Source organism: Rutilus rutilus (assembly GCF_951802725.1).
Source record: "Rutilus rutilus genome assembly, chromosome: 17".
Lineage (NCBI taxonomy): Eukaryota > Metazoa > Chordata > Actinopteri > Cypriniformes > Leuciscidae > Rutilus > Rutilus rutilus.
The window spans coordinates 34755384-34779385 of record NC_140230.1 but is presented as its reverse complement, the minus strand read 5'-3'; the positions used below and the strand labels follow the sequence as shown (position 1 = coordinate 34779385).

Below are 24002 nucleotides of genomic sequence, written 5' to 3'. Positions count from 1 at the left end.
GCTAATGTACCATGTCTTTCACAAAAATAAACATTTTAAAAGAAAATCTCACAACAACAAAAATAATGCCAATGGAAGTAACAACAATTCCTCCACTTCGGGCGTTTGAACTCTGGCATCGCCCAGACGGACAGGTTAAGAGGCAGCTTTGTGGTGACGTACAAAACGACAGGTTCGTCTGCGTTCCTTCCCTCCGTATTGCATACATACGTACATGTGGGAGTGCGAAGGTAGTATACAATAATACACAATTAAATAAAATAAAAAAAAGAGCATAGTTCAGCCAGACTCAACAAAACGCAAAGAGTGAGACTCCATGTTCAGTTCTGTGGGCTTCGCTGCACTGGTAGCACCAGGTGAGCCGGCTCGAGGAGTGCGTGTCGGTCCGAAGCCCTCCGGCCTGATAAGGTGTGGCAGAGAAGCTTGGCTTAGGCAAAGTACATGGTCCTCAGGGTGTCGTGGTGAATCTGCACCGCTTTGGCCAGCGCCTGTGGATCCCGGCCGTTGCTCTGCCCGGAGACGTGGCTTCCCTCCCCGCTGCAGACGAGAGAAGAGACAGAGGAAGATTTAACAACTGAGAATGTTTCTGAGAATGAGACCAAAACCTAGTTACCTTTCACTGTCAAAATTAGAAACAGTAAAGGCCTTTATAATGTTCCAAAAGATTTGTATCTCAAATGAATGTTGTTCTTTTGAACGTTCTGTTCATCAAAGAGTCCTGAAAAAAATGTATCACGGTTTCCACAGAAATATGAAGCAGCAACAGCTGTTTTTAACATCGATGATAATAATCAGGAATGTTTCTTGAGCAGTAAATCATCATATTAGAATGATTTCTGAAGGATCATGTGACACTGAAGACTGGAGTAATGATGCTGAAAATTCAGCATTGTAATATTTTACAATATATTCAGTTATTTAAAATTTTAACAATATTTCACAATATGTCTTTTTTATTTAAAAAAATAATGCAAAGGAGACAAGATAAAGAAATATTTTTAAAAAACTGTTTTATCTTATTTATGCATTCTTCTCGTATTATTTGTTATTAATACATTTTAAATAATAAAAAAATTTACTTGTTTTTTATTTATTTATTATTTCTTATGCATTTTTTATAATTATTATTTAATTCCCTTTTATGTGAAGAGTTTTTAATTACCATTGTGTATGAAATGTGCTATATAAATAATCTTGCAAGCATGTAGTTATGTGGTCGAGTTCTAGAATCAAAGGCTATTCCAAAGAAAATGAAAATTCGAATGAAAATTAAAGCATGTTTCCTTTTAGAGAAGGCAATCCAATAATGCATTGTGAAGAGCTCAATAAATAATGTAAAGTGAGAGAAATGTTGATTTCAAACAATTATTCATTCAATTATGAATTTTTTTCCCCAATATTTGTACAGTATTGGCCAAAAGTGATGTCCTGCCTATAGGAAAATTGATATCTTCACCCTTTATTAGAATATTATTAAAGATTTTGTAAGCATATTGCATAGTTGTGCTTGGAGTCGGTTGTTTTATTTGTAATAACGCAATGAAACATGACAACTTGTGCCGACATCATTTCTGGCCAGGCTGTCATACAAATAAATTATAAACACATGCAAATTAAATGCATTTTGAATGCAGTTTAATGGCATCAAAGCTCTCACCTGTCATGCTCCTTATCCACCAGATGGTAGCGCGCTCGGAAAGCCACGAGCCGGGCGTAGTACGCTGGCGCTGGGATGGACACGGAGCGGGTACAGCGCACATACGTGTGGCACAGCTGGTACGTGAGGATCTGCAGCTCGTCGGCCGTGAAGCGGTTGTCGTCCCACAGCACGTAGTAGTGTGAGGGCCGGCTGGTGCCCTGAGACCGGGACAACAGGAGATCAAACCACATTCACAAGCACATTCACAGTCATGAGTGTTTGCATCAAGTCTGTGCGCTTACCTGAATACCTGCATGACTGCACAGGTAGAAATCAAACTCGAACGGATGCGTGATGCTGGTGTCAACCGTAGTTCCCGCTGGAATGTTCCCACTCTTCCCGATCTGAGCAAAAACACAGGAATTACAATGAATTATTGTCGTCAACTAAAACTAAAACCATCAAAAAACATTTTCATTGCTTAAAATAAACATTCATTTTAATAAAAATTAATTACATTTTAATGGGGCGGTTTCCCAGACAGAGATTAAGCTTAATCCTAGAATAAAATAACCTTTTAAACCAGATTAACAGAAATCGGCTTTCTCTCTCATGGTTTTAAATAGTCCTGGACTTGGTCCAGTCCAGAGTTTAATAAGGAAGACTAGAGCAACTCCAGGACTAAACTGAGTCTTAAACTAAACCTACGAGGAGGCAGGTTTAACTTCAGATTAATGTTGCGAAAAGAAGACACATGGATTACTCTCGCACACACTCACTCTCACACACTCACTCTCACACACACACACACACACACACACACTCTCACACACTCTCACACACTCTCACACAGACACACACACACTCTCTCACACTCTCTCTCACTCTCTCTCACACACACACTCTCTCTCTCTCACACACTCACTTTCACACACACACACACACACACACACACACACACACACGTATTGAATAACTACTATAATGTCCACCCACAGATTTCACAAAACAGTAAGGTAATCCAGCTGATGATTTAATCTTACCTGAAGTTGTTGATGTGTGTTAATTTGCATTGACTTCACTACAAATAGATTTCCAGGCATTCATGTTCTTTGCCGATGTGTGCAGTTTTTCTCTGCCATTTGCTTTAAATGAGTTTTCTCTTGTATTGTTTTTTCCATAGTATGCAAGTCAATGGGGCCCATTAACTGTTTGGTTACCCATATTCTTCAAAATATCTTCTTTTGTGTTCAGCAGAGGAAAGAAACTCATACAGGTTTGGAACGACTTGGAGAGTAAATGGGGGCAGAATTTTCATTTTTGGGTGAACTGTCCCTTTAAGGACTTCTCCTGTCTTAACTTAAACCCTGTCAGGGAAACCGCTCCCTAAAGTATAAAATCTAATTCAAAATAATAACAAAAAACTATAATATAGTTTAGTATATCCATGATACTGAAATAAAACACTGGAAATGTCAACTTTAAAATGCTGTTTTTGAGAAACTCACTCGTTCAGATTTATCAGCGCAGAAGAGGCGTGTGTGGTGGCGTTTCTGCACGACTATGTATGTGATTCCCGGCTGGTAGTCCTTCTCCAGCTTGATGCAGGCGTCTCTGATGGCCAGCAGCTCGTAGTGCAGGATCTACACGAGGAACACACGTGACAAATCATCATGACACGCATTCAATTGACCAGAAGTGACAGTACAGACATTTGTGTTACATAATGTTACAAAAGATTTCTATTTCAAATAAATGCTGTATTTTCTTACTTTCCATACATCAAAGAATCCAAAAAAAAAAAAGTTTCCAGCTTTCCACAAAAATATTAACCTGTTTTTAACATTGATAATATTGATATATAATATATAATTTAAAAAATGGTGGTGGTTGAGGAGATTCCCGCTTTGAGTGACGAGAAAAGCGCTCCATAAATGTAATGAATTATTATTGAATCATTTAAATTATTATCAGAATCATTTCTGAAGGATCATGTGACACTGAAGACTGGAGTGATTCAGCTTTGCATCACAGGAATACATTACATTTTAAAATAAATCCACATAGAAATTTAAATTGTAATACTATTTCACAATATTCCTGTTCATACTGTATTTCTCATCAAGTAAATGGCTTGTTAAACATTGGAAAAATCTTTTGAACTGTATTGCATTCGATAGTTTGAATGAACGATAATAGGGCCTTACCTGTGGTAACTGTCCTTCTGGAACGCCGTCCCTGTAGAAGATGATTCTGGTGGGTTTGAAGCGGGTGGACTTGTAGAACTGGATGAGTAACTCTCGCACCATGTATGAGAGGTCTTCAATAATCTCCTGTCTGGGTCTCTGGACTCGTACTGTAGCGCAGTATCTGCTGGGGTGAGCGTCCATACTGCCCACAACCTGCAGAGATCAATGTCAGAGGACGTTTAATAGAATAGAATAGAATAGAACATAATAGAATAGAATAGAATAGAATAAAATAACCATAATGTGGCATTTATTTGATAAAAAATACAGTAAAATTCTGTGTGAATTTTGTTTTCTATGTGAATATATTATAAAATGTAATTTATATGATCTTCCAGCATCATTACTCCAGTCTTCAGTGTCACATGATCCTCCAGAAATCATTCTAATATGATGATTTGCTGCTCAAGAAACATTCCTGATTATTATCATTAATGTTGAAAATTGTATAATATTTTTGTGGAAACCGTGATAAAAATTTTTTTTTCAGGATTCTTCAATGAATAGAAAGTTCAAAAGAACAGCATTTATTTGAAATGTAAATATTTTGTAGCATTATAAATGTCTTTACTGTCCCTTTGACGTATCTTTGCCATTATAAAAGAATCTTACTGACCACAAATCCTAGTGAAAAATATACTATTTGAAATGCATTTATTTTATGCTAAGTATACTACAAATACATTTACATATTTATGTACTTAATATAAGAAGAGTTCAGATGCAAAAGCCTCTAAGTGCCATCTGAAATGTTCTTCTAGAATGATCATTTTTATCAAGCTCGTATATTTTCAGTAATTTCACTCAAATGGCGATGCAAATTACCTATTAATTGTCATTCAAGTGAAATTACTGAACTTAAATATACAAGCTTTATAAAAATGACCATCCTAGAAGAAAATTTCAGATGGCACTCAGAGGCTTTTGCATCTGAACTCTTCATAAGTACCCTGGAATTGTACATTTGCTATACTAAATCGATATACTTAAAGTCTGCTAAAATTGGAACAACTAATTTTGTACTTAATGCACTTTAGTTATCCAGAAACAGTGCTGAGGTCCATCTAAAGATATGAGCTACAGTGGAATTATTGCATGCATACTTAAGGTACACTTTGAATATCTTGCATTTAAAGACTGATTTATACAGATATCATACTATCCTTACTAAAAGTGATATTAAAACACATTTTAGGCTTAATATTAAGAAATCTGCATTGTGCAATAAAAAACTACTCCAAATAAAGTTGAATTATAATACTTATATCAGTAAGTCTCAAGCAAAATGTCCGTAAATATGTTAATGGTTTTGTAGTATACAAATGTATTTTCCACTAGGGTGGTGTATGTTTTAGATGAAAAACTACATTTCAAAAGTGGCACAAATCGAACGTTTAAACGTGTGACAAAAAAAAATGCAAAAAATGACAATGCAGATGTGTCAAGTCCATTTCTGTCTAGTAAGCAACAGCCAACCAAAAAGTGCTAAAAATGAGAGAGAGAAAAATTCTCATCACTTACAAAAAGATAAAGACCAGAAAGAACATGAACAGCTGTTTTCAATGTAAACAAAGTGAAAAAGTAAAACCGCATACACCAGAGCAATGCATGTCAGCATCACTACAAAAAATGCAAATAATGCAAACCAGACGCGAGTAGAGTCAGACGCCTGTGGAGGAGACACAGAAACTCAGCAGTTTCCCTACAGATCGCCACTCCCTCCACACACACACACACACACGTCCTCTCCATCCGTCTGCGTGACTCAGGCCTTTGTCACCATCGCTTAGCAACCGGCAAACGAGAACACGCTTTCATGTGGTTGCATGCGCAGGGAGGAAGGTGACGTCATTTCCTCCTCGTCTGTGAGTCACCGATGAGCCATTTTCCCTTTTCAAAGCTCCCATCCTGTCCTGTCCACCTCCCTTTCACTCCCGCGTGTGTTCTGAGACACTTCCAGGGTTGTCCGCACCATTGAGTACAGCAAACTGGGCGTCTCTCCGCCACAGTGAGCACTGGGGTGCTAATTACAGCCCTCTATATAAGACTAAGACTAAAATGAAGTGCCTTTCGGCTCAGGTTGGGTTTCGGAGAGACATAACTTCATTATGGCCCAGATCAATAATAGCTCCTCTTGTTATATAATATATTTGATGACAGGTTAATACAAGAAAGCTGCTAGACTAAACCATCCAAAATTATCATGCATTTTTGTTCAGGCTATGTGTATCTCATAGGGGCGTAACAATATAGCGTGACACAATATATCACAATACAAAAAATGCAACTATGCATTGTGGATAGTGACAATATGTATTGTGTATAGTTCACCCGAAATAAAAATGGGGAAAATTTCACTTCCGGTGAGTTTTAGTGTCAGTACTATATTAAACTACTATATATAATGTTGAATATAATGTATAATAATGCAATGGGGGAATATTTGTTGGTCTGGTTAATGCCAAATGTCTTATGTTACCAGTACATTATTTTAAATATATCTAGTCAGTGAAATATATTGCAAGCATATATTCGTCTAAAACAATTCTGTATTTTCAGCTTCAGAATCATGAATATTTGTAAGCCTATTCTTTTACACCCAAAATGTAATATCAAATTTAGCATTTTAATCAACAATAATTTTTTTGTTAACCTTTTACCCTGTGTCTCGGAGTATCGCAATAATATCGTATCATGAGTTCAGTATCGCGACATGAGGGTATCGTTACACTCCTAGCTCAATTAAAATGAAATACGTGTGGATAAAATCATTGCTGGTAAAAGAATAATCTGGGATAAAGAGGTCCTATTATGCCCTTTTTCAAGTCTTGATTTTGTTTTTGAGCTCTACTAGAATAGTTTTTCATGCTTGAATGTTGATTATATTCCCCATATTCTCCATTGTTGAAGCTCGTCTCTTCCCAGTCTGTCAGTAACGCTCTGTTTAGTTCCTGTCTCTATGAAGCTCCTCCTTCTGAAAAGCACACTGTGCTCTGATTGGTTGGCTAACACAGTGTGTTCTGATTGGTCGAGTGCTTTGAGTGTGTTTGGGAAATGCCCCGCCCCTTACCATAACCACCAGTTTAACACACTACTAACTAAGTCAACCAGGCCCCGCCCCTTTATTCTGCATATTAATTATTTAAATGAGGAATATTGTGACGTGTTCGTTCCCGGAAGAAACTCAAGACTACAATGGAGGCGTTTGAGGGAGTTCAGAAACACTGACACTGACACTGATTGCAAACCTTTTTCATTCTCAAACAGCAACATTACACACTAATAAATGCAACAAAATAAGCATAATAGGACCCATTTAACTGTGTAGTTGCCTTCCTGATGGTTTAAACCCAATGGTAAATTGCATCCAGACTACCAATCTACCCAACGACCACCAAATGTTCCTTTGACGCAATGATTGTTATTGCTATTATTGTTGCATGATCTATTTCAGATAAACCTGATTCTATCTTAAACAGCTTCTCAGCCCTACTTGGGTTTAAAAACTCATTCAAAATGCAAAAGAGAATTTATAAGAACATAAGAATGTGTGTGTGTGTGTGTGTGTGTGTGTGCGTGTGCGTGTGCGTGTGTGTGTGTGTGTGTGTGTGTGTGTGTGTGTGTGTGTGTGTGTGTGTGCCATGCTCACAGCAGTAATAGACGGCTTCTTCCCATCACCAGCCGGCGGGTGTGTAACATCTGCTCCGAGGAAGATCACTGGCTGCTGGAACACTGCAGACCTGTGCAAACGTTCAGATAAACTGTTGATTCAGGCTGCACCATTTATGGAAAAACGTTTCTGATAAAAATGCAATTGCAATTTAAAATGCGATTTATAACAATAATAAAAATCTAGGTTTGCATGAGGTTGTTTGAAGGGCAGCACAATTTGGCTCAAATATTTATTTATTTATATATATATATATATATATAATTTATTTATAAATTTATATATCAATATGGCTACAAAACATTATTATTATTATTATTATTATTATACAATACAAAAATACTAAAAAACAAAATAGTACAATATTTTTTTTTTGTATTTTTATTTATATATTATAATTTATATGTTATAATTATAACAAATAATAAAAAATAAAATAAAATATTTGTTTTTATTTAGTATTTCTATATTTTATTTATTATCAATAAAAATAACAACAAATAACAAATAAATTAAATATAAACAATAAATAACAAAATATTACAGTACTATATTTCTTATTTTTGTTTTATTTAGTATTTTTTACATTTGATTTATTATTTCTACTAATAATAACTAATAATAATAATAAAAACTATTACAAAAGTAATAGTTATTTTGTTTTTATTTATTATTTTTATATTTTATTTATTATTAATATAACAAATGAATAAAATAAAAATAAAAATAAATATGAACAAAATATTACAGTACTAATATTTCTTATTTTGTTTTTACTATTTTTATTTTCATTATTATTAAATATAATAATAATAATAATAATAACAAAAATAAATACAAAATAAAAATATTACAAAAATATTACAAAAGTATTAGAAAAACAAAGTATTACAAATATGTTATACAAAAGTTCTTTAAATAATAAAGATAATAAATTATCTAATAATAATAAATAAAATGTAAAAAAAAAAAGAAGTAATATTGCTATTAATGTAAAATAATTGTGTAATAACGATTATTATTTTATCTTTCAGTTCAACTATAAAATTACAATACTAATATTTATGGCTTTCGTAATTTCTTCTTTTTCAAACGTTAAACCATGGGGAGGCAACTGTGGGGAGGTAAAAACAGTGTAACCACGCTTTACTCAGAAACACATGTACTGTATGCATTTAATATGAATGCATCCTTAAAGCCATATCACGATTTCAGCGAATCGTGGAGCCGTAGTGTGAATGCTTACAGACCGCATGTTAAACATATCCAGCCAGAGATACTTCAGTAACACTCTCACCGTTGATGCGGGACCAGGATGTTGTTGATGCCACCGAGTTTGACGTTGATTTTGAGGCAGAGGTTGGAGAGCGTCTGAGGCGAGGTCTTCACCACGTTCTTCACCTGCACACACTGAGTGGCCATTCCTAGAAGAGTGTCTCCAACACGCTTCACTTCCGCTGCACAGATCAAGCGTGAGTTGGTTAGTCTCAAGGCATTTAACAGGAGGTTCGGCTCTGTGTGTGTGACGCTCTTACCGTAGACGGGTGTCTTTCCCGGCAGGATGACGATGATGAGCTGCAGTCCAGAGTAGGTGTTCTTCAGGTGCCTGAACATGGGCTCCACGCTGTCGGCTCCCTGTGCGTACTTACAGAAACACGGCTGGCCCTGGATGGGCATCCCAGCATCCTTTGAGATCTTACGCAGCTGGTCGGTGAAGTTCCTAAGGAAGAGATCGTCTCAAACATCACCACTGAAGTATTTATAGCTGTATTATTCTGTACTCTATGCGGGCGTCCTTACTTGAGCACCTCTTCCCGACACTGTTTCTGTGGGGCGAAGCAAGCGATGGCCCAAACCTTGATCTCGATGCCGTTGTAGAACTGCTTTCCCCTCATATCCCACACACCCTGGTTGGGAGTCGCGATGGCACGGTTCTGTTCACCGACAAGAGAGAGAAATTAGGGATGTCACACTGGAGGTGATGATGATGCTTCATCACGGGAATCTCTCTACACTGGAAGTGTCAATTCTGCCCGGCAACAGTCATGCATTTGGCAGATGTTTTATCCAAAGTGACTTGAATAGATGAATAGAAAATATTTTTTATGTTTTTGAGAGTCTCTTCTGCTCATCAAGGCTGCATTTATTTAATTAAAAATACAGTAAAATCAGTAATATTGTGAAATATTATTGCAATTAAAATAACTGTTTTCTATGCGAATATATTGTAAAACGTCATTTATTCCTGCGATCGAAGCTGAATTTTCCGCATCATTACTCCAGTCTTCAGTGTCACATGATCCTTCAGAAATCAATCTAATATGATGATTTGCTGCTCAAGAAACATTTCTGATTATTATTAATGATGAAAACAGTTGTGGTGCTTCATATGTTTGTGGAAACTCTGATACATATTTTATAGGATTCTCTAATGAATCGGAAGTTTCAAAAGAACAGCATTTATTTAAAATGCACTGCAAAAAGGCTTTTCTTACTTAGTATTTTTGTCTTGTTTCCAGTCCAAATATCAGAAAAATTCTTAAATCAAGATGCATTTACTAGATGAGTAAAATGCAATAAGATATTATGTCTTGTTTTCCGGGGGAATTAATCAAAATTAAGTGAGTTTTTGCTTAAAACGAGCAAAATTATCTGTCCATGGGGTGAGAAAAATAATCTTAATTCAAACAGAAACGAGATTATTTTTCTCACCCCATTGGCAGATAATTTTGCTTGTTTAAAGCAAAAACTCACTTAATTTTTATTTATTTCCCCACAAAACAAGACATAATATCTTATTGCATTTTACTCATCTAGTAAATGCATCTAGATTTAAGAATCTTTTTGATATTTGGACTGGAAACAAGACAAAAATACTAAGTAAGGAAAGCATTTTGCAGTGTGGGATCTTTTGTAACATTATCATCACTTTTGAACAATTGAATGCATCCTTGCTGAATGAAAGTATTTATTAAATGACTTTTGAATCGTAGTTGATCACATTTTCCAAAAATATTTCAAAAATCAATACTAATAAATGTTTCTTGAGCATCAAATCATCATATTAGAATGATTTCTGAAGGATCATGTGACTCTGAAGACTGGAGTAATGATGCTGAAAATTCAGCTTTGATCACAGGAATAAATAACATTTTACATTATATAACAATAAATAAATAAAAATGAAATTGTAATATTTCACGAAATAATTTTTTTTTACAGTATTTTGATTAAATAAATCCAGCCTTGGTGAGCTTTTAAAATCATAATTATTCCAAACTTTTGACCGGTAGAGTATTTTATACGTTCATGCATTCACTGAGAATCGATTCGAACCCATAACATAATGACCCATGACCCATAATGATCTCCTGTTTAAGCTACAAGAACAGAAGTGGAACAGGAGTCAGATGCAGTAAAGGCTCTTACCCGACCACCGTACTGCAGGATCGGAGCGGGAAGGACTCTGCCGGTCACCTCGGCCATGTCGTCCTTCACTTTGATTCCGAACTCTTGAATGTAGGGATCCAGGTTAAAGTTAGCGTTCTTCATCTGAGCGAAAAAATTACATAAAAAGATTATGAAAACGTCTGTCATTCAGGCAATATGAACCTGCATTCACAACCCATTTCACTTCTGTTACTGTGATGCATTATTGACTGAAACCGGATAGTCGAGAATGAGAATGATTTCATCCATCAGGAATTGATTTGAAACGTTACAATATGACATTAGAAAAGAAAATAATTTCAGAAGCAGAGCAAGTTCACAAAAGATTACAAAAACTTGGTGATGAACTGCAAATAATAAGACCAAAACTGTGCATTAAGAAAATAAATAGGAAAGTAAACATTTTCTGTAAAAGTCTACATTGAAAGTTTATCTAACAATTATGGCTGCACAATATTGAAGAAAAAAAAAAAACCGTATATTGCAATATTTTGTTTTTCTGTGATTTATATTGCAATATGAAAACAATTTCTCCAGATGACTTGAATAGCTATATTTATTTTATTTAATTTTTTTAGCTAAATACAATTATAGAACAAACAGTGCTTTATATTTTTAGATAAGTCTAACAGAAATTGAACAATCAAAAGTAAAATAACACTACATACATAGTCAGCTCTGTATAAATTAATTGTGATTAATCGTTGTTAAAGCTACAAAAAAGATTGTCTTTTGTTGTTTGATTAACATTAATGACACAGACGGCATCAGGTTTATTAGGCTGCTGTCACTTTAAGACCAACGCACGGATCCAATATAATGATACGCATCTGTTTCTTTCTCAACTGTTTACATTCACGTAAGCCATAAGCAACTGTGTTTACGAGGATACTCGCCGATGAGGGCATTGTGACACCATATTGCGTGTAAAAATGTGAAAAAGGGAATCCAGTTTTAATGGAAAGGGAAGTTAATGTGCATTATTAAAAAAAAAACATAAATTGAATAATGTATCTAGAATACATAATAATATTTAATGATATTTGTTTTTGTTTTTGTAGAAGAAGAATTTAAAGAGTATTAATGAGTTGTTCTCCCCCTCCTTCTTACAACCTGCTTCATCACATGAGGTTATGGCACTATTTTTATTCAATAAGCATGCACAAGTGTGGAAACTGAGAAATCACAACCTTTTTATTTTTAAACTGAGATCTCAATTCTCCCACGACTTTGAATAGACAACTAAACAAAACAGCACAATTTACGTAACGTAATTTACTAGAGGTTCTGTCAAAATGTTAATTGCTGCAGTCTAAAAATATTTTATGAATTCAAATTTATGAATTCAAAACAGTTTGAATAAATGATCACACTTAAAGATTGAAAGAATCTCTTGAATGAATGATTCCATGACAAATATGTTTTTTAATAGTCACTTGTCGCCACCTACTGGCATAACATTGTAATTGATTCAATCTATTTGAAGCGTTTGCTCTATGTATCAGTGTTTATATCCGAAATGCATCAGAGAAAATAATATATTCTTGACTCTATCTTGAGTTATCTTGCAAGTTATATTCTTGTATAATCAAACCTAAAAAAAAGGGTGTTTGTCAACACAAAATTGAAGTCCAAGGAGAAAGCATCATTTGATATTGTCAGCAGATTACGTAGTTGTGCTCGAAGTCGCAATGAAACATGCCAAATTGTGCAGAAATCATTTTTATCCAGGCTGTCATACAAAGAAACTATGATGAACACATGCAAAAACAAGAGAGAACCGAGGAAATATTAATAACTGATCATGCCGTAGTCAATGTATGCTGTTTCCTCTGAGCTTCTATGCATTTTTGTTTCTTAGTAAAATAAATCCTGTAGCTGTGGTTTGCCTTTTTTTGCTGAATAATTTTGTCATATTTAACATATATTTAAAAATATTTTGATGGTTTAATCGAACTTGTAGGATTATTAAAACCAAATATCCCTTGCGGACATCACTTTTGGCCACTACTGTACATCTTGTTGAGGCTGAAAAATAAAGGCCCTATATTGTCCAGCCCTATATTATCCTATGGGTAAAAATACTCTGGCTATGTAACAATGACAACAATGACACTTAAAGGATTAGTTCACTTTCAAAAAAAAATTGTGCTGATAATTTACTCACCTCGATGTCATCCAAGATATCCATGTCTTTCTTTCTTCAGTGGAAAAGAAATGAAGGTTTTTGAGGAAAACATTCCAGGATTTTTCTACACAGAATGGACTTCAATGGCAACCAACTATACCAATGTTCAAGGAAGGTTCAAATGTCCGTCTCAATGCAGCTTCAAAGTCTCGACACGATCCCAGTCGAGAAATAAGGGTCTTATCTAGCGAAACATTCGGCCATTTTATAAAAATATAAATGTATACTTTTTAACCACAAATGCTCATCTTGTACCATCTCTGAGATGTGCCACGCATTGTGTCATCACATTGGAAAGGTCACACGTCACGTCATCTATCTAAGTTATTTGTCCGTGTACTCCGGTTCAGAAAGGAAGGGAAGGCCGAAAAATGTAATCTCATTTTCTCCTCCAACTTCAAAATTGTCCGACATCTTTGGTTTAATTTATTATTATTATTTTTTTTTTTGGTGATATTTCCAACGTGATGATGCAATACGTGGCGCATCTCAGAGATGGTACAAGACCTTTTTTTTTTTTTTGAAAATGACGATCGTTTCGCTAGATAAGACCCTTATTTCTCGACTGGGATCGTGTCGAGACGTTGAAGCTGCATTGAGACGGACATTTTAACCTTCCTTGAACGTTGGTATAGTTGGTTGCCATTGAAGTCCATTCTGTGTAGAAAAATCCTGGAATGTTTTCCTCAAAAACCTTAATTTCTTTTCCACTAAAGAAAGAAAGACATGGATATCTTGGATGACATCAGGGTGAGTAAATTATCAGCAAAACATTTTTTGAAAGTGAACTAATCCTTTAAAGCACCACTAGCCAGTGCTGGCTATATGTAAAACTGGCCATGTTTCCCACATGCACTCACCAGTCTGCTGATCTCCTCCTGTCGGTCTGGTGCTGATCTCGCTGTGGCTTTGATCATGGTGGAGGTTTGATTATCTGTCAGTTTCTTGATGCACCGCTGCCCTGCTACAATGTTGCACACCTACGAGAACAGCACAGCGTATAAGAACAGAGACTGTGGTCTATGGCCATCACAGCGTGAGGATGACAGGACTCACCTCCAGGGGCAGGTAGGTGTGTTTCTGCTCCTGGCCCACCTGTAGACAGGGCAGGTGCGGGTATTTGAGCTGCAGGTTGTACTTCTGCTTGAAGTATTGAGCCACGGTACATTCTACCGTCTGTCCGCTTTCAAGCTGCAGGGGAAACCTGGGACACGATTGACAGGATCAAGAGTTAAATCCAAATAGACAGTTATTTTACAAACTATTTGACAGCAGAAAACAAAGATGCACTTCATTCAGATACACATGTAAGTGTATGTCGCACATCAATGTTAAACATGCAATGTTAACCCAGGGTTTACTCGTGCACAATGTGAAATTAGTGATGCACCGAATTTTCTACCGAAATACTGAAACCAAAATTAAATATTTAATTTAGCCGAAAACAAATAATGATCATTTAATCACATTTATCAATGCTCAAATAAAAACTGTTGTACATAAACATTTCAATTGCACACAAGTACATTTTCAAATCAACTTTTTAATAATATGAATTCCAGTTCGTTGTTGATATATAGATATTTAATCTATATACAACTCTTTGGTTCACTGCAGTTTTAAGGAAAAAGTACTCAGCAATGGTGTTGACTTATGATTTTTTACATGGTTTGTCTTAAATCATATTAAAAACACCACATAGACATTTAAACAACATTAAAAGCTTGCTTTTCATCACAGGGGGAGCTTATATTTAGCAAAATGCTCCTAGAGTTATTTAAAGAGACACTGATAACACTGAAATGAGCACACCATCTGAGAAGCGCTAATTAAACGTCACCATTTCGGGTTATGATTTCGTCCCTCCAAAACTGTTTTGGCCACCACCGTAAATTCATTTTCTGACAAATATTTTCAGTTGCATCACTATGTGAAATATCAAAACTAACTCAAAGAATGAACATTATGAAAAATGGATCAAGTGTGAACTCCCATATGAAAATGACACTATTGCTCTGTTCCCAGAACTATACTCACGTTTGGTGACTAGCAGGGCGACGCGTGACGTTACAGACGCGGTACTTCCTTTTCATTTGACCACAGTGCGTGACCTCCACCTTCAGACCTGGAAATGTCCACCGGAAACAAACTTAAGCAACATTAAGAAGCTTATTATGGCTATTGTTATTTGAGGTTTTCAACACAACAGCAGCTCAAACTACAAAACTAGACTGCATGCATTATAAATCAAACAAATCTGTCTACACTTCAAGCATTCGGTTTAATTGACGGAAACCTCATTTCTGTTTGTGTCATGCTGCTCCTCTAGCCAATTTATTTTACAGTTCCCTGCACCAGAACCTGCATCATTTCACCAGTGTTAGAAATTGGGCGGCACTCACAGCCACAGCAGGGTAGCAATTACAGTCTTCAGTATAAGACTAAAAAGAAGGGTCGATCCACAATAATTCCCTTTGGAATGCTTGATTTTGTTTTCAGGCTCTGCCAGAATAGGTTTTCATGCTTGAATGTTCAAAAACACATTATTTTCCTCATATTCTCCATTGTTGCAGCTCCTCTCTTCCCAGTCTGTCAGTAACGCTCTGTTTAGTTCCTGTCTCTATGAAGCCCCTCCCTCTGAAAAGCACACTGTGCTCTGATTGGTCGGCTGGAGCAGTGTGTTGTGATTGGTCGAGAGCTTCAAGAGTATTTGGGAAATGTCCCGCCCCTTACCATAACCGCCAGTTTCAACACACTACTAACTAACTCAACCAGGCCCCGCCCCTTTATTCTGCGTATGAAATATTTAAATGAGGAATGTTGTGACGTGTTCGTTCCCGGAGGAAACTCAAGACTACAATGGAGGCGTTTCAGGGAGTTCAGAAACACTGATATAGAGAATAACTCCCGCTGGAGGGACTTTGCAGAGCTTTTTTCACGCTCAAATAGCAACATTACACACACTGAAGAAAGATGAGTAAAAAAGCATTATAAATCGATTTCTGTATAAAAGCATGATATCAAAATGACTCATCCAATTCAATTTAACAAATAAATTACAAGGCAAAGCCGTGGCGGGATGCTGAGATCATCCAATGACCTCACCTGATCCTGTATCTCAAACTAGCAGGAATGTAAAAGCACACATTTTTTTCCCGAATGCAGCATTGTTTTAACCACTGCACATGCAGAACTTCTGTGTGTGCAGAGTAAAAATTTTAAACTCTCGAGTTTCCCACTTGGATGGGATAATACCGTTTATATCGATATACTTTGAGGCGAATGCATCTGAAAAACAATAAAGGATACAGAGTGAACTGCTGTGTGAGAAGTGCACGATCCTAAACATGAGATGTGCTTTATATGAAGTGCTTCAAACTCACTCATAACCATACAGTTTACAGCGGCTCACCCTCCTGTCAGATGTGTGTGCTGTTTAATGATTAAAGTCAGCATGAAACGGAAGTTGCGCTAGTCTTTTCTTCTCTATTGTGACTGTATATCTGAGTGAAACGCTTCTAGGACAAGAACAAATGTAGGGCGGGGCTTAATTATGTCCATGGGGAATTGATTGCATGGTTGTGGTTTGCTATTGGATGATCTCATGTGATTGACAGGTTGCCCCGCCCTCGTCATCAGAGAAGAGAAGAGCTGCAAGAGAGAGGGGAAGCTATTCTGATTCAAGACTATGAGAAACAGAAATTTAACACAATAATGATGTGCACGGATAAATCATTCATAAATACTACAGTATTCCATAAAAAAAGAAAGAGATGTCATTGATTTCATGGTGACGCACTCGTTTTCCTCAGTGAATAACTCATATCTTACGGTTGTATCCTTTATCTGTAAATGTTAGTTTTTACATTTTGCATAAAGGCTCTTCCTGACAGCAAGCGAATCTCCAATAAACTTCACTGAGCGAACGCAGGCGTACGTCAAACAGACAGAGTGCATTAATAATATACATTTTGTCAACATTTTTTTTGGAACATGGAATCACTTTAAATCTCTTCCCTTTTTTACAACAGCACCATAAACTGTAGTATGAGGAGTGTGTTGCATTGGATGCAGCAGTATTGACAGACCTTTTTATTTAAAGACAGAACCATAGTTTTTTTTTTCAGTAAACCACTGTTTGATAAAAAATAAATAGTTTTTCCCTTCGCCTTACCGAAAACATACCGAACCGTGACTGGAACCTGACCATACCGAACCACTTGACATTTTTCTGACGGCTGTTCTCATGCAGGTGCTAAGGTGTTGCCAGGTTATTTTGTGTGATTGTTAGAATGTTGCTAGGTAGTTGCTAAGGTGTTGCCATGTTATTTTGTGTGTTTGTTAGAATGTTGCTAGGTAGTTGCTAAGGTGTTGCCAGGTTATTTTGTGTGATTGTTAGAATGTTGCTAGGTAGTTGCCAGGTTATTTTGTGTGATTGTTAGAATGTTGCTAGGTAGTTGCTAAGGTGTTGCCAGGTTATTTTGTGTGATTGTTAGAATGTTGCTAGGTAGTTGCTAAGGTGTTGCCAGGTTATTTTGTGTGTTTGTTAGAATGTTGCTAGGTAGTTGCCAGGTTATTTTGTGTGATTGTTAGAATGTTGCTAGGTAGTTGCTAAGGTGTTGCCAGGTTATTTTGTGTGATTGTTAGAATGTTGCTAGGTAGTTGCTAAGGTGTTGCCAGGTTATTTTGTGTGTTTGTTAGAATGTTGCTAGGTAGTTGCTAAGGTGTTGCCAGGTTATTTTGTGTGATTGTTAGAATGTTGCTAGGTAGTTGCTAAGGTGTTGCCAGGTTATTTTGTGTGATTGTTAGAATGTTGCTAGGTAGTTGCTAAGGTGTTGCCAGGTTATTTTGTGTGTTTGTTAGAATGTTGCTAGGTAGTTGCTAAGGTGTTGCCAGGTTATTTTGTGTGATTGTTAGAATGTTGCTAGGTAGTTGCCAGGTTATTTTGTGTGATTGTTAGAATGTTGCTAGGTAGTTGCTAAGGTGTTGCCAGGTTATTTTGTGTGATTGTTAGAATGTTGCTAGGTAGTTGCTAAGGTGTTGCCAGGTTATTTTGTGTGATTGTTAGAATGTTGCTAGGTAGTTGCTAAGGTGTTGCCAGGTTATTTAGTGTGATTGTTAGAATGTTGCTAGGCAGTTGCTAAGGTGTTCAGAATGGAGAACCCCACCTTTGATCTCCTTGGTGAAACGGACCCTTTGCGAGTCAGTAAGTGTCTTGGGCTGCTCATCAATGTTGCGGATGTCCAGAACTTCACACATGAACTCAATGACAGGCTGAGCTTTATAAAAGGCCGTTGCGGATACTGAAAACAAAAACGGAGTTTGTATATTTAAGTACAAAACATTGACGTTTCTTGACATTAAATAAGTGAGCAATCAAGAGAAAAAAAAGACGTCACCGTCGATGTTGAGCATCATCTTCCACATGGCTGGCCGAACAGACTGATGGAAGCCGAACCACACCTCCCTGCCTCCTCCCAGAGGATGGTAATATCCTTCAGGAGGGGAAAAGAAGGAGCGTCCCACTGGAGTGTACCTGCAAATGAGAAAGACGGATGGTTCAATAGCTCCAAATCTTACTGTAGTGTGTAATATGGCTGTGAATGTAAAAAGCAAAGTTTTAAATATCAAAGTGCACGACAAATAGAGTCATTGTCTCCCAAAAGAAAGAAGCGATTCTGAATTGCCTAAAAAAAAAACGAATCGACAGCAATTCCTCTATGAACCTACGTAGGTTTGCAGAGCAGCTTGTGGAAAGGAGGAGTTTAAAGAGACTGAATCCTTTATCAAACCATTTCAGACACTGTGAGAAAAGAGATGATGCTGCAGTGTTTTACTAAGTGTTTTAAAGTGCCCTTGGATGCATGTAAACTTATTGTAGGAGACTCCAAAACAAATTATGGAGCCTTAAAAATAGCAGAATAGGTGCATTTAAAAATATATATATAATAGGGCCCTATGAAACATGTTTTATTTAAACATTTATTTAAACATTTATTTAAAAACAATTATTTTTTTTTCTGTTAAAATTTTTCTGAATTTGCGATTTAATACAAATGTATGATTAAAAACAGCAATAAAGACACATCTTTTAACCATTTAATTCATATTTTATCATGTAACTGAAATGTTTACTGATAACACAAAAATGTGTGCCATTCCTTGGAACAAAAAGTAAAAATATATATATATTATCATTATTACTATTAATAATAATAATAATAATAATAATAATTTTCCACTTCAAAATTCCTGGACACTAGTACATCTTGTGATTCGATTAATTATACAGCAATACGTTTAATTAATTTGTACAATTTTGTAAAATTTCGTGACATTCCATTACTGTATTCCATTACTGTATTCCATTACTGCATTCTATTACTGCATTCCATTACTGTGTTCCATTACTGTATTCCATTACTGCATTCTATTACTGCATTCCATTACTGTATTCCATTACTGCATTCCATTACTGCATTCTATTACTGCATTCCATTACTGTATTCCATTACTGCATTCCATTACTGCCTTCTATTACTGTATTCCATTACTGTATTCCATTACTGTATTCCATTACTGCATTCTATTACTGCATTCCATTACTGTATTCCATTACTGCATTCCATTACTGCCTTCTATTACTGTATTCTATTACTGTATTCCATTACTGCATTCCATTACTGTATTCCATTACTGCATTCCATTACTGTATTCCATTACTGTATTCCATTACTGTATTCCATTACTGCATTCCATTACTGTATTCCATTACTGCATTCTATTACTGCATTCCATTACTGTATTCCATTACTGCATTCCATTACTGCCTTCCATTACTGCATTCCATTACTGTATTCCATTACTGTATTCCATTACTGTATTCCATTACTGCATTCCATTACTGCATTCTATTACTGCATTCCATTACTGCATTCTATTACTGTATTCCATGTTACACAGTAAATTCCATTTTCACGACTGGATTCCGTGATTCTGTCTGCATTTTCTGTATCGCTGATTCAGAATCAGATTGTTTTATTTAGTGCCATGTCAGCATTCAAAGCTATTTTCATGGCAAAAATTTAAATTACAAAAATACAAATATCATATAAATACAATAAAAACCAAACAAACAAAAACAGCAAGTCACATTATACAAGATTTTTTAAATTAACATATGATAAAAAAAATCCAAAACCTTTTCAGGCATAATCTCACTAAATAAGTCCTTAAGCGAGGAAACTTCATAAAAGAGCATTCTACTTGTATTAAGTCCCTGTATGGCTGAGATCATAGTGCCAGGTTGCCTGTGCCCTGTAAGCCCATGCCCAGCGTACCTCATGGAGGCCAGGTGTCTCATGGCCACGTCGAGGGCTTGGACAGATTCCAGCGGGACCTGCAGACGTCCACTGACCAGCGTCTCCTGCAACAGCCTCCACGACACCTTCGCCAGCCAACGAATGGACACTTTAAAGATACGATCTTTCCCCTCTCCAGGGATGGTCACCTCGAAGTCAACCTACGACATGAAATGAGAAGCCCAGAATGAGAAAAGTAGGAAATTACATTGATTACAATTAAGGCTAGGGAAGGCTTGGCGATATTCATGTCATGTTGCTTTGAAACTGTTTGAAACTAGTTTAATGAAAGAAATGAATTAGAAATTTAAAAGGTACACTATGCCCTCTAGTGTTTAAAAAACAAAACTGCATGCATTTTGCAGAAGAACATTGTTTTGGTTGTGCTTGGGCACTGCGTGATGAATATGTTTATCCTACTGCTCCTACTAGGCTTAAGAGATATAACCAGTTTAGATGGAAAGATCTCAAGAACGGGAGAGTGACGTATGTACGCAATTGCCCACGAAAACCATCCCGTCAGGCCTTATAATAGGGTTAACATAGTGAATCAGGGTAAGACAAAAACACGTTTTGGAAGAAGGAGTGATGTATACTGACTCATTATTTAAATTGTCAGTTTTGAACAAAATAAGTTGCATAGTGTACCTTTAATAGCCAAATAAAAGCACACATTGATGCAATGTTGCTAAAATTTCACCAGCAATCATCATGAGTATATTGTGAATCGCATTCTCAACATCTCATCAATCAAATCCTTTACATACCTTTTCGCTGCCTATAGGTAACGCTAAAACGGTGTAGATATTCTTCTTCCCATCGTACACTGGCTTTCGGTCACCAAAGAGCTGCGGTTTGAAATGTTGGACCATGTATTCCACAACCTCCCTGTGAAGAGTCACATTTAACTGTGATTACTCATGTTTCATAAAACCTGATCAAAACACTATATTGTGATAATGACCGGCTGAATGTACCAGATCTAACTCAATACACAACCACTGCCAAATATATACATACATGGATGGACACACATAGCCATTCAAATGTTTTGGATTTTAAAATATTTGTGAAAGAAGTCTCCTCTGCTCACCATTTGTTTGATCAAAAACACAGTAAGAACAGTAATATTGTGAAATATTATTACAATTTGTGAATGTGAATATAGTAAAGTGTCATTTATATCCTGTGATCAAAGCTGAATTTTCAGCATCATTACTCCAGTCTTCAGTGTCACATGATCCTTCAGAAATCACTCTAATATGATGATTTGATGCTCAAGAAACATTTTAATTATTATCACTGTTGAAAACAGTTGTGCGGCTGCTTCAGATTTTTGTGGAAACATTGTTTTTTGACGCATACATCTATTCCTCAAGGAACAGAAAGTTCAAAAGAACAGCATTTATTTGAAATAGAAATCTTGTAACATTAAATTAAATTTAATTAAAAATATCTTTACTGTCACTTCTGATCAATTTAATGAAGCTGAAGAAGAGAATTAATTAAGAAAAAACCCCAAAACTTTTGACCCTAAACTTTTGAAATGATGTATAAAATATGATTTGTGTAATAATAATAACAATAACTCATTGTTTCATTTATCTATTTTTTATAAATGAGTGAATTAAACCTACATTTTAAACCCAATTTGATTTATAAAATTAAATTGATTTTTATTTTATTTTTTAAATCAAATTTAATTTAAATACAAGTTAAGAAAAACGCCTTTAAAAAGAAGTGACCAAATACTTGATATATAAATCCTCTAATCAAAAACATCTGATGTCGCTGTAACAGGCGATGTCGCTGTGTAAGTGAAAACATGCTTTTCAGATTATATGCATCCTTTTCTGCCGTCAAAAAGTGGGTCCAAAAGCATTGAAGCGCCTCATGCAGAAGTGCACATCTTGGCTCATCCGCACGAAGACGTCACTTTTCACACTCAGCCTCACACTTGTGCAGACGCGTCAAGAATAAACCAGGCTTAAGTTGTATTTAACTCAGCAGGCAGAAGGCTTAGCTGAACTGAAATACAGTTGCGGATGAACAGGATTCAACCGTTGTCTGTGCACGTCTACCAGAACATTTGATCTTTCAGGTTTCTTTCAAGGTCACACTTTACGCGAGCGAGGTAAACTGGCCCTTGCCAAACCGAACCGTGCAAATCTGCAGGGTTTAACTCTACTGATCCAAACGTTTTTAGAGAAACAGCTTATAACAGGGGAACCTTCATATTGAGGAAAGACTAGGAAAAAAGCTAGCTTTTATTTTCACATTTTCAGTTACCATTCAAAATTTTGTTTCATTTTTAATCATTTTGTTCGGTGCTTTAGTCAAGTTTTATTTAATATTTCTATTTACATTTCTATTTACTTCAAATTATAATCTTTCATGTCATTCTACCTAATTCCAAATTCAATGTAGAAAAATAAATATTATATTATATTTTATATTCTTTTTAGCTCTGTCAAATTGATTATTCGTGATTAATCGCAACAGTTTTTGTGAATATATAATATGTGTCTGTATATATATACATATATATATATATATATCATTACATACATATATATTATTAGTGCTGTCAAATCATTATTCGCGATTCATTGATTGTAAAATAAAAAAATAAAAGTTTGTTTATAAAATATATGTGTATAATATATGTGTGTATATATATTATATTTATATATATATTATATATGTGAAAATGTGTGTATGCGTGCCTGTCTGTGTGTGTATATGTATATGTATGTATGTATGTATGTATGTATGTATATATATGTATATATATTCCGTAAATACTATATACACTGTATATATACACATACATATATTATATATTTAAAAACTTTTATCTTAGATGCGATTAATCATGATTAATCTATTTGACAGCACCAATTGTTTTATATTATATTTATATGACATTTAATATTAAGTGAAAATTCCATGCTGGTGAAAGCTCCTCAGGAATGACTGTGTGCGTTTGAGGTGACGGGGCGTTTACCTGTTGACCCGCCGAGGACACTTGTCAGGTTTGATGTCCACTTCATAGTGGAACACATCCATTTTTGGGATCTCCACCTCAAAGTAGTTGGCAAGCAGCTTGATGGGTTTCCCGACGGTGCCCATGCCCGGCCGGCGGGGCGCCTGGAACACCTGCTGCAGGGGCGGGGGGTACGGCCCGACGGGCACTGAGAGACACAGAGACATTTACATCTCAATCAGAGACCGCTACTTAAACATTTCACTAACTTCATAAAGAACTTTACAGCGATGACTGAAATAGAACAGATAATGATCATTCTACGTGTGTGTGTGTGTGCCACAGCCTGAGAGACAGCAGGTGAATGTGTGTGTCTGACCTCAGTGTGTTTCCCTACTGTCCACCACAGTGACCCTCAGTAATGTGTGTGTGTGTGTGTGTGTGTGTGTGCCACAGCCT

At 36.0% G+C, this 24002-nt stretch overlaps 1 protein-coding gene across 1 annotated transcript in view; it reads right to left on the bottom strand.

The window, feature by feature from the left end:
- Positions 1-288: 288 nt before the first annotated feature.
- Positions 289-24002, bottom strand: part of ago1 (argonaute RISC component 1) — a 34167-nt gene continuing 10453 nt past the window's right edge. The window contains exons 2-19 of the mRNA XM_084385677.1: positions 23565-23751; positions 21325-21445; positions 20537-20718; positions 18596-18732; positions 18365-18499; positions 15234-15321; positions 14253-14400; positions 14057-14176; positions 10988-11110; positions 9359-9492; positions 9094-9278; positions 8856-9015; positions 7538-7628; positions 3847-4041; positions 3148-3282; positions 1942-2043; positions 1658-1857; positions 289-537 (exon numbers count right to left, since the gene is read on the bottom strand). Coding sequence (XP_084241803.1) covers positions 429-537; positions 1658-1857; positions 1942-2043; positions 3148-3282; positions 3847-4041; positions 7538-7628; positions 8856-9015; positions 9094-9278; positions 9359-9492; positions 10988-11110; positions 14057-14176; positions 14253-14400; positions 15234-15321; positions 18365-18499; positions 18596-18732; positions 20537-20718; positions 21325-21445; positions 23565-23751 — 2552 coding nt within the window. The 3' untranslated portion in view covers positions 289-428. The remainder of the gene's footprint in view (positions 538-1657; positions 1858-1941; positions 2044-3147; positions 3283-3846; positions 4042-7537; positions 7629-8855; positions 9016-9093; positions 9279-9358; positions 9493-10987; positions 11111-14056; positions 14177-14252; positions 14401-15233; positions 15322-18364; positions 18500-18595; positions 18733-20536; positions 20719-21324; positions 21446-23564; positions 23752-24002) is intronic.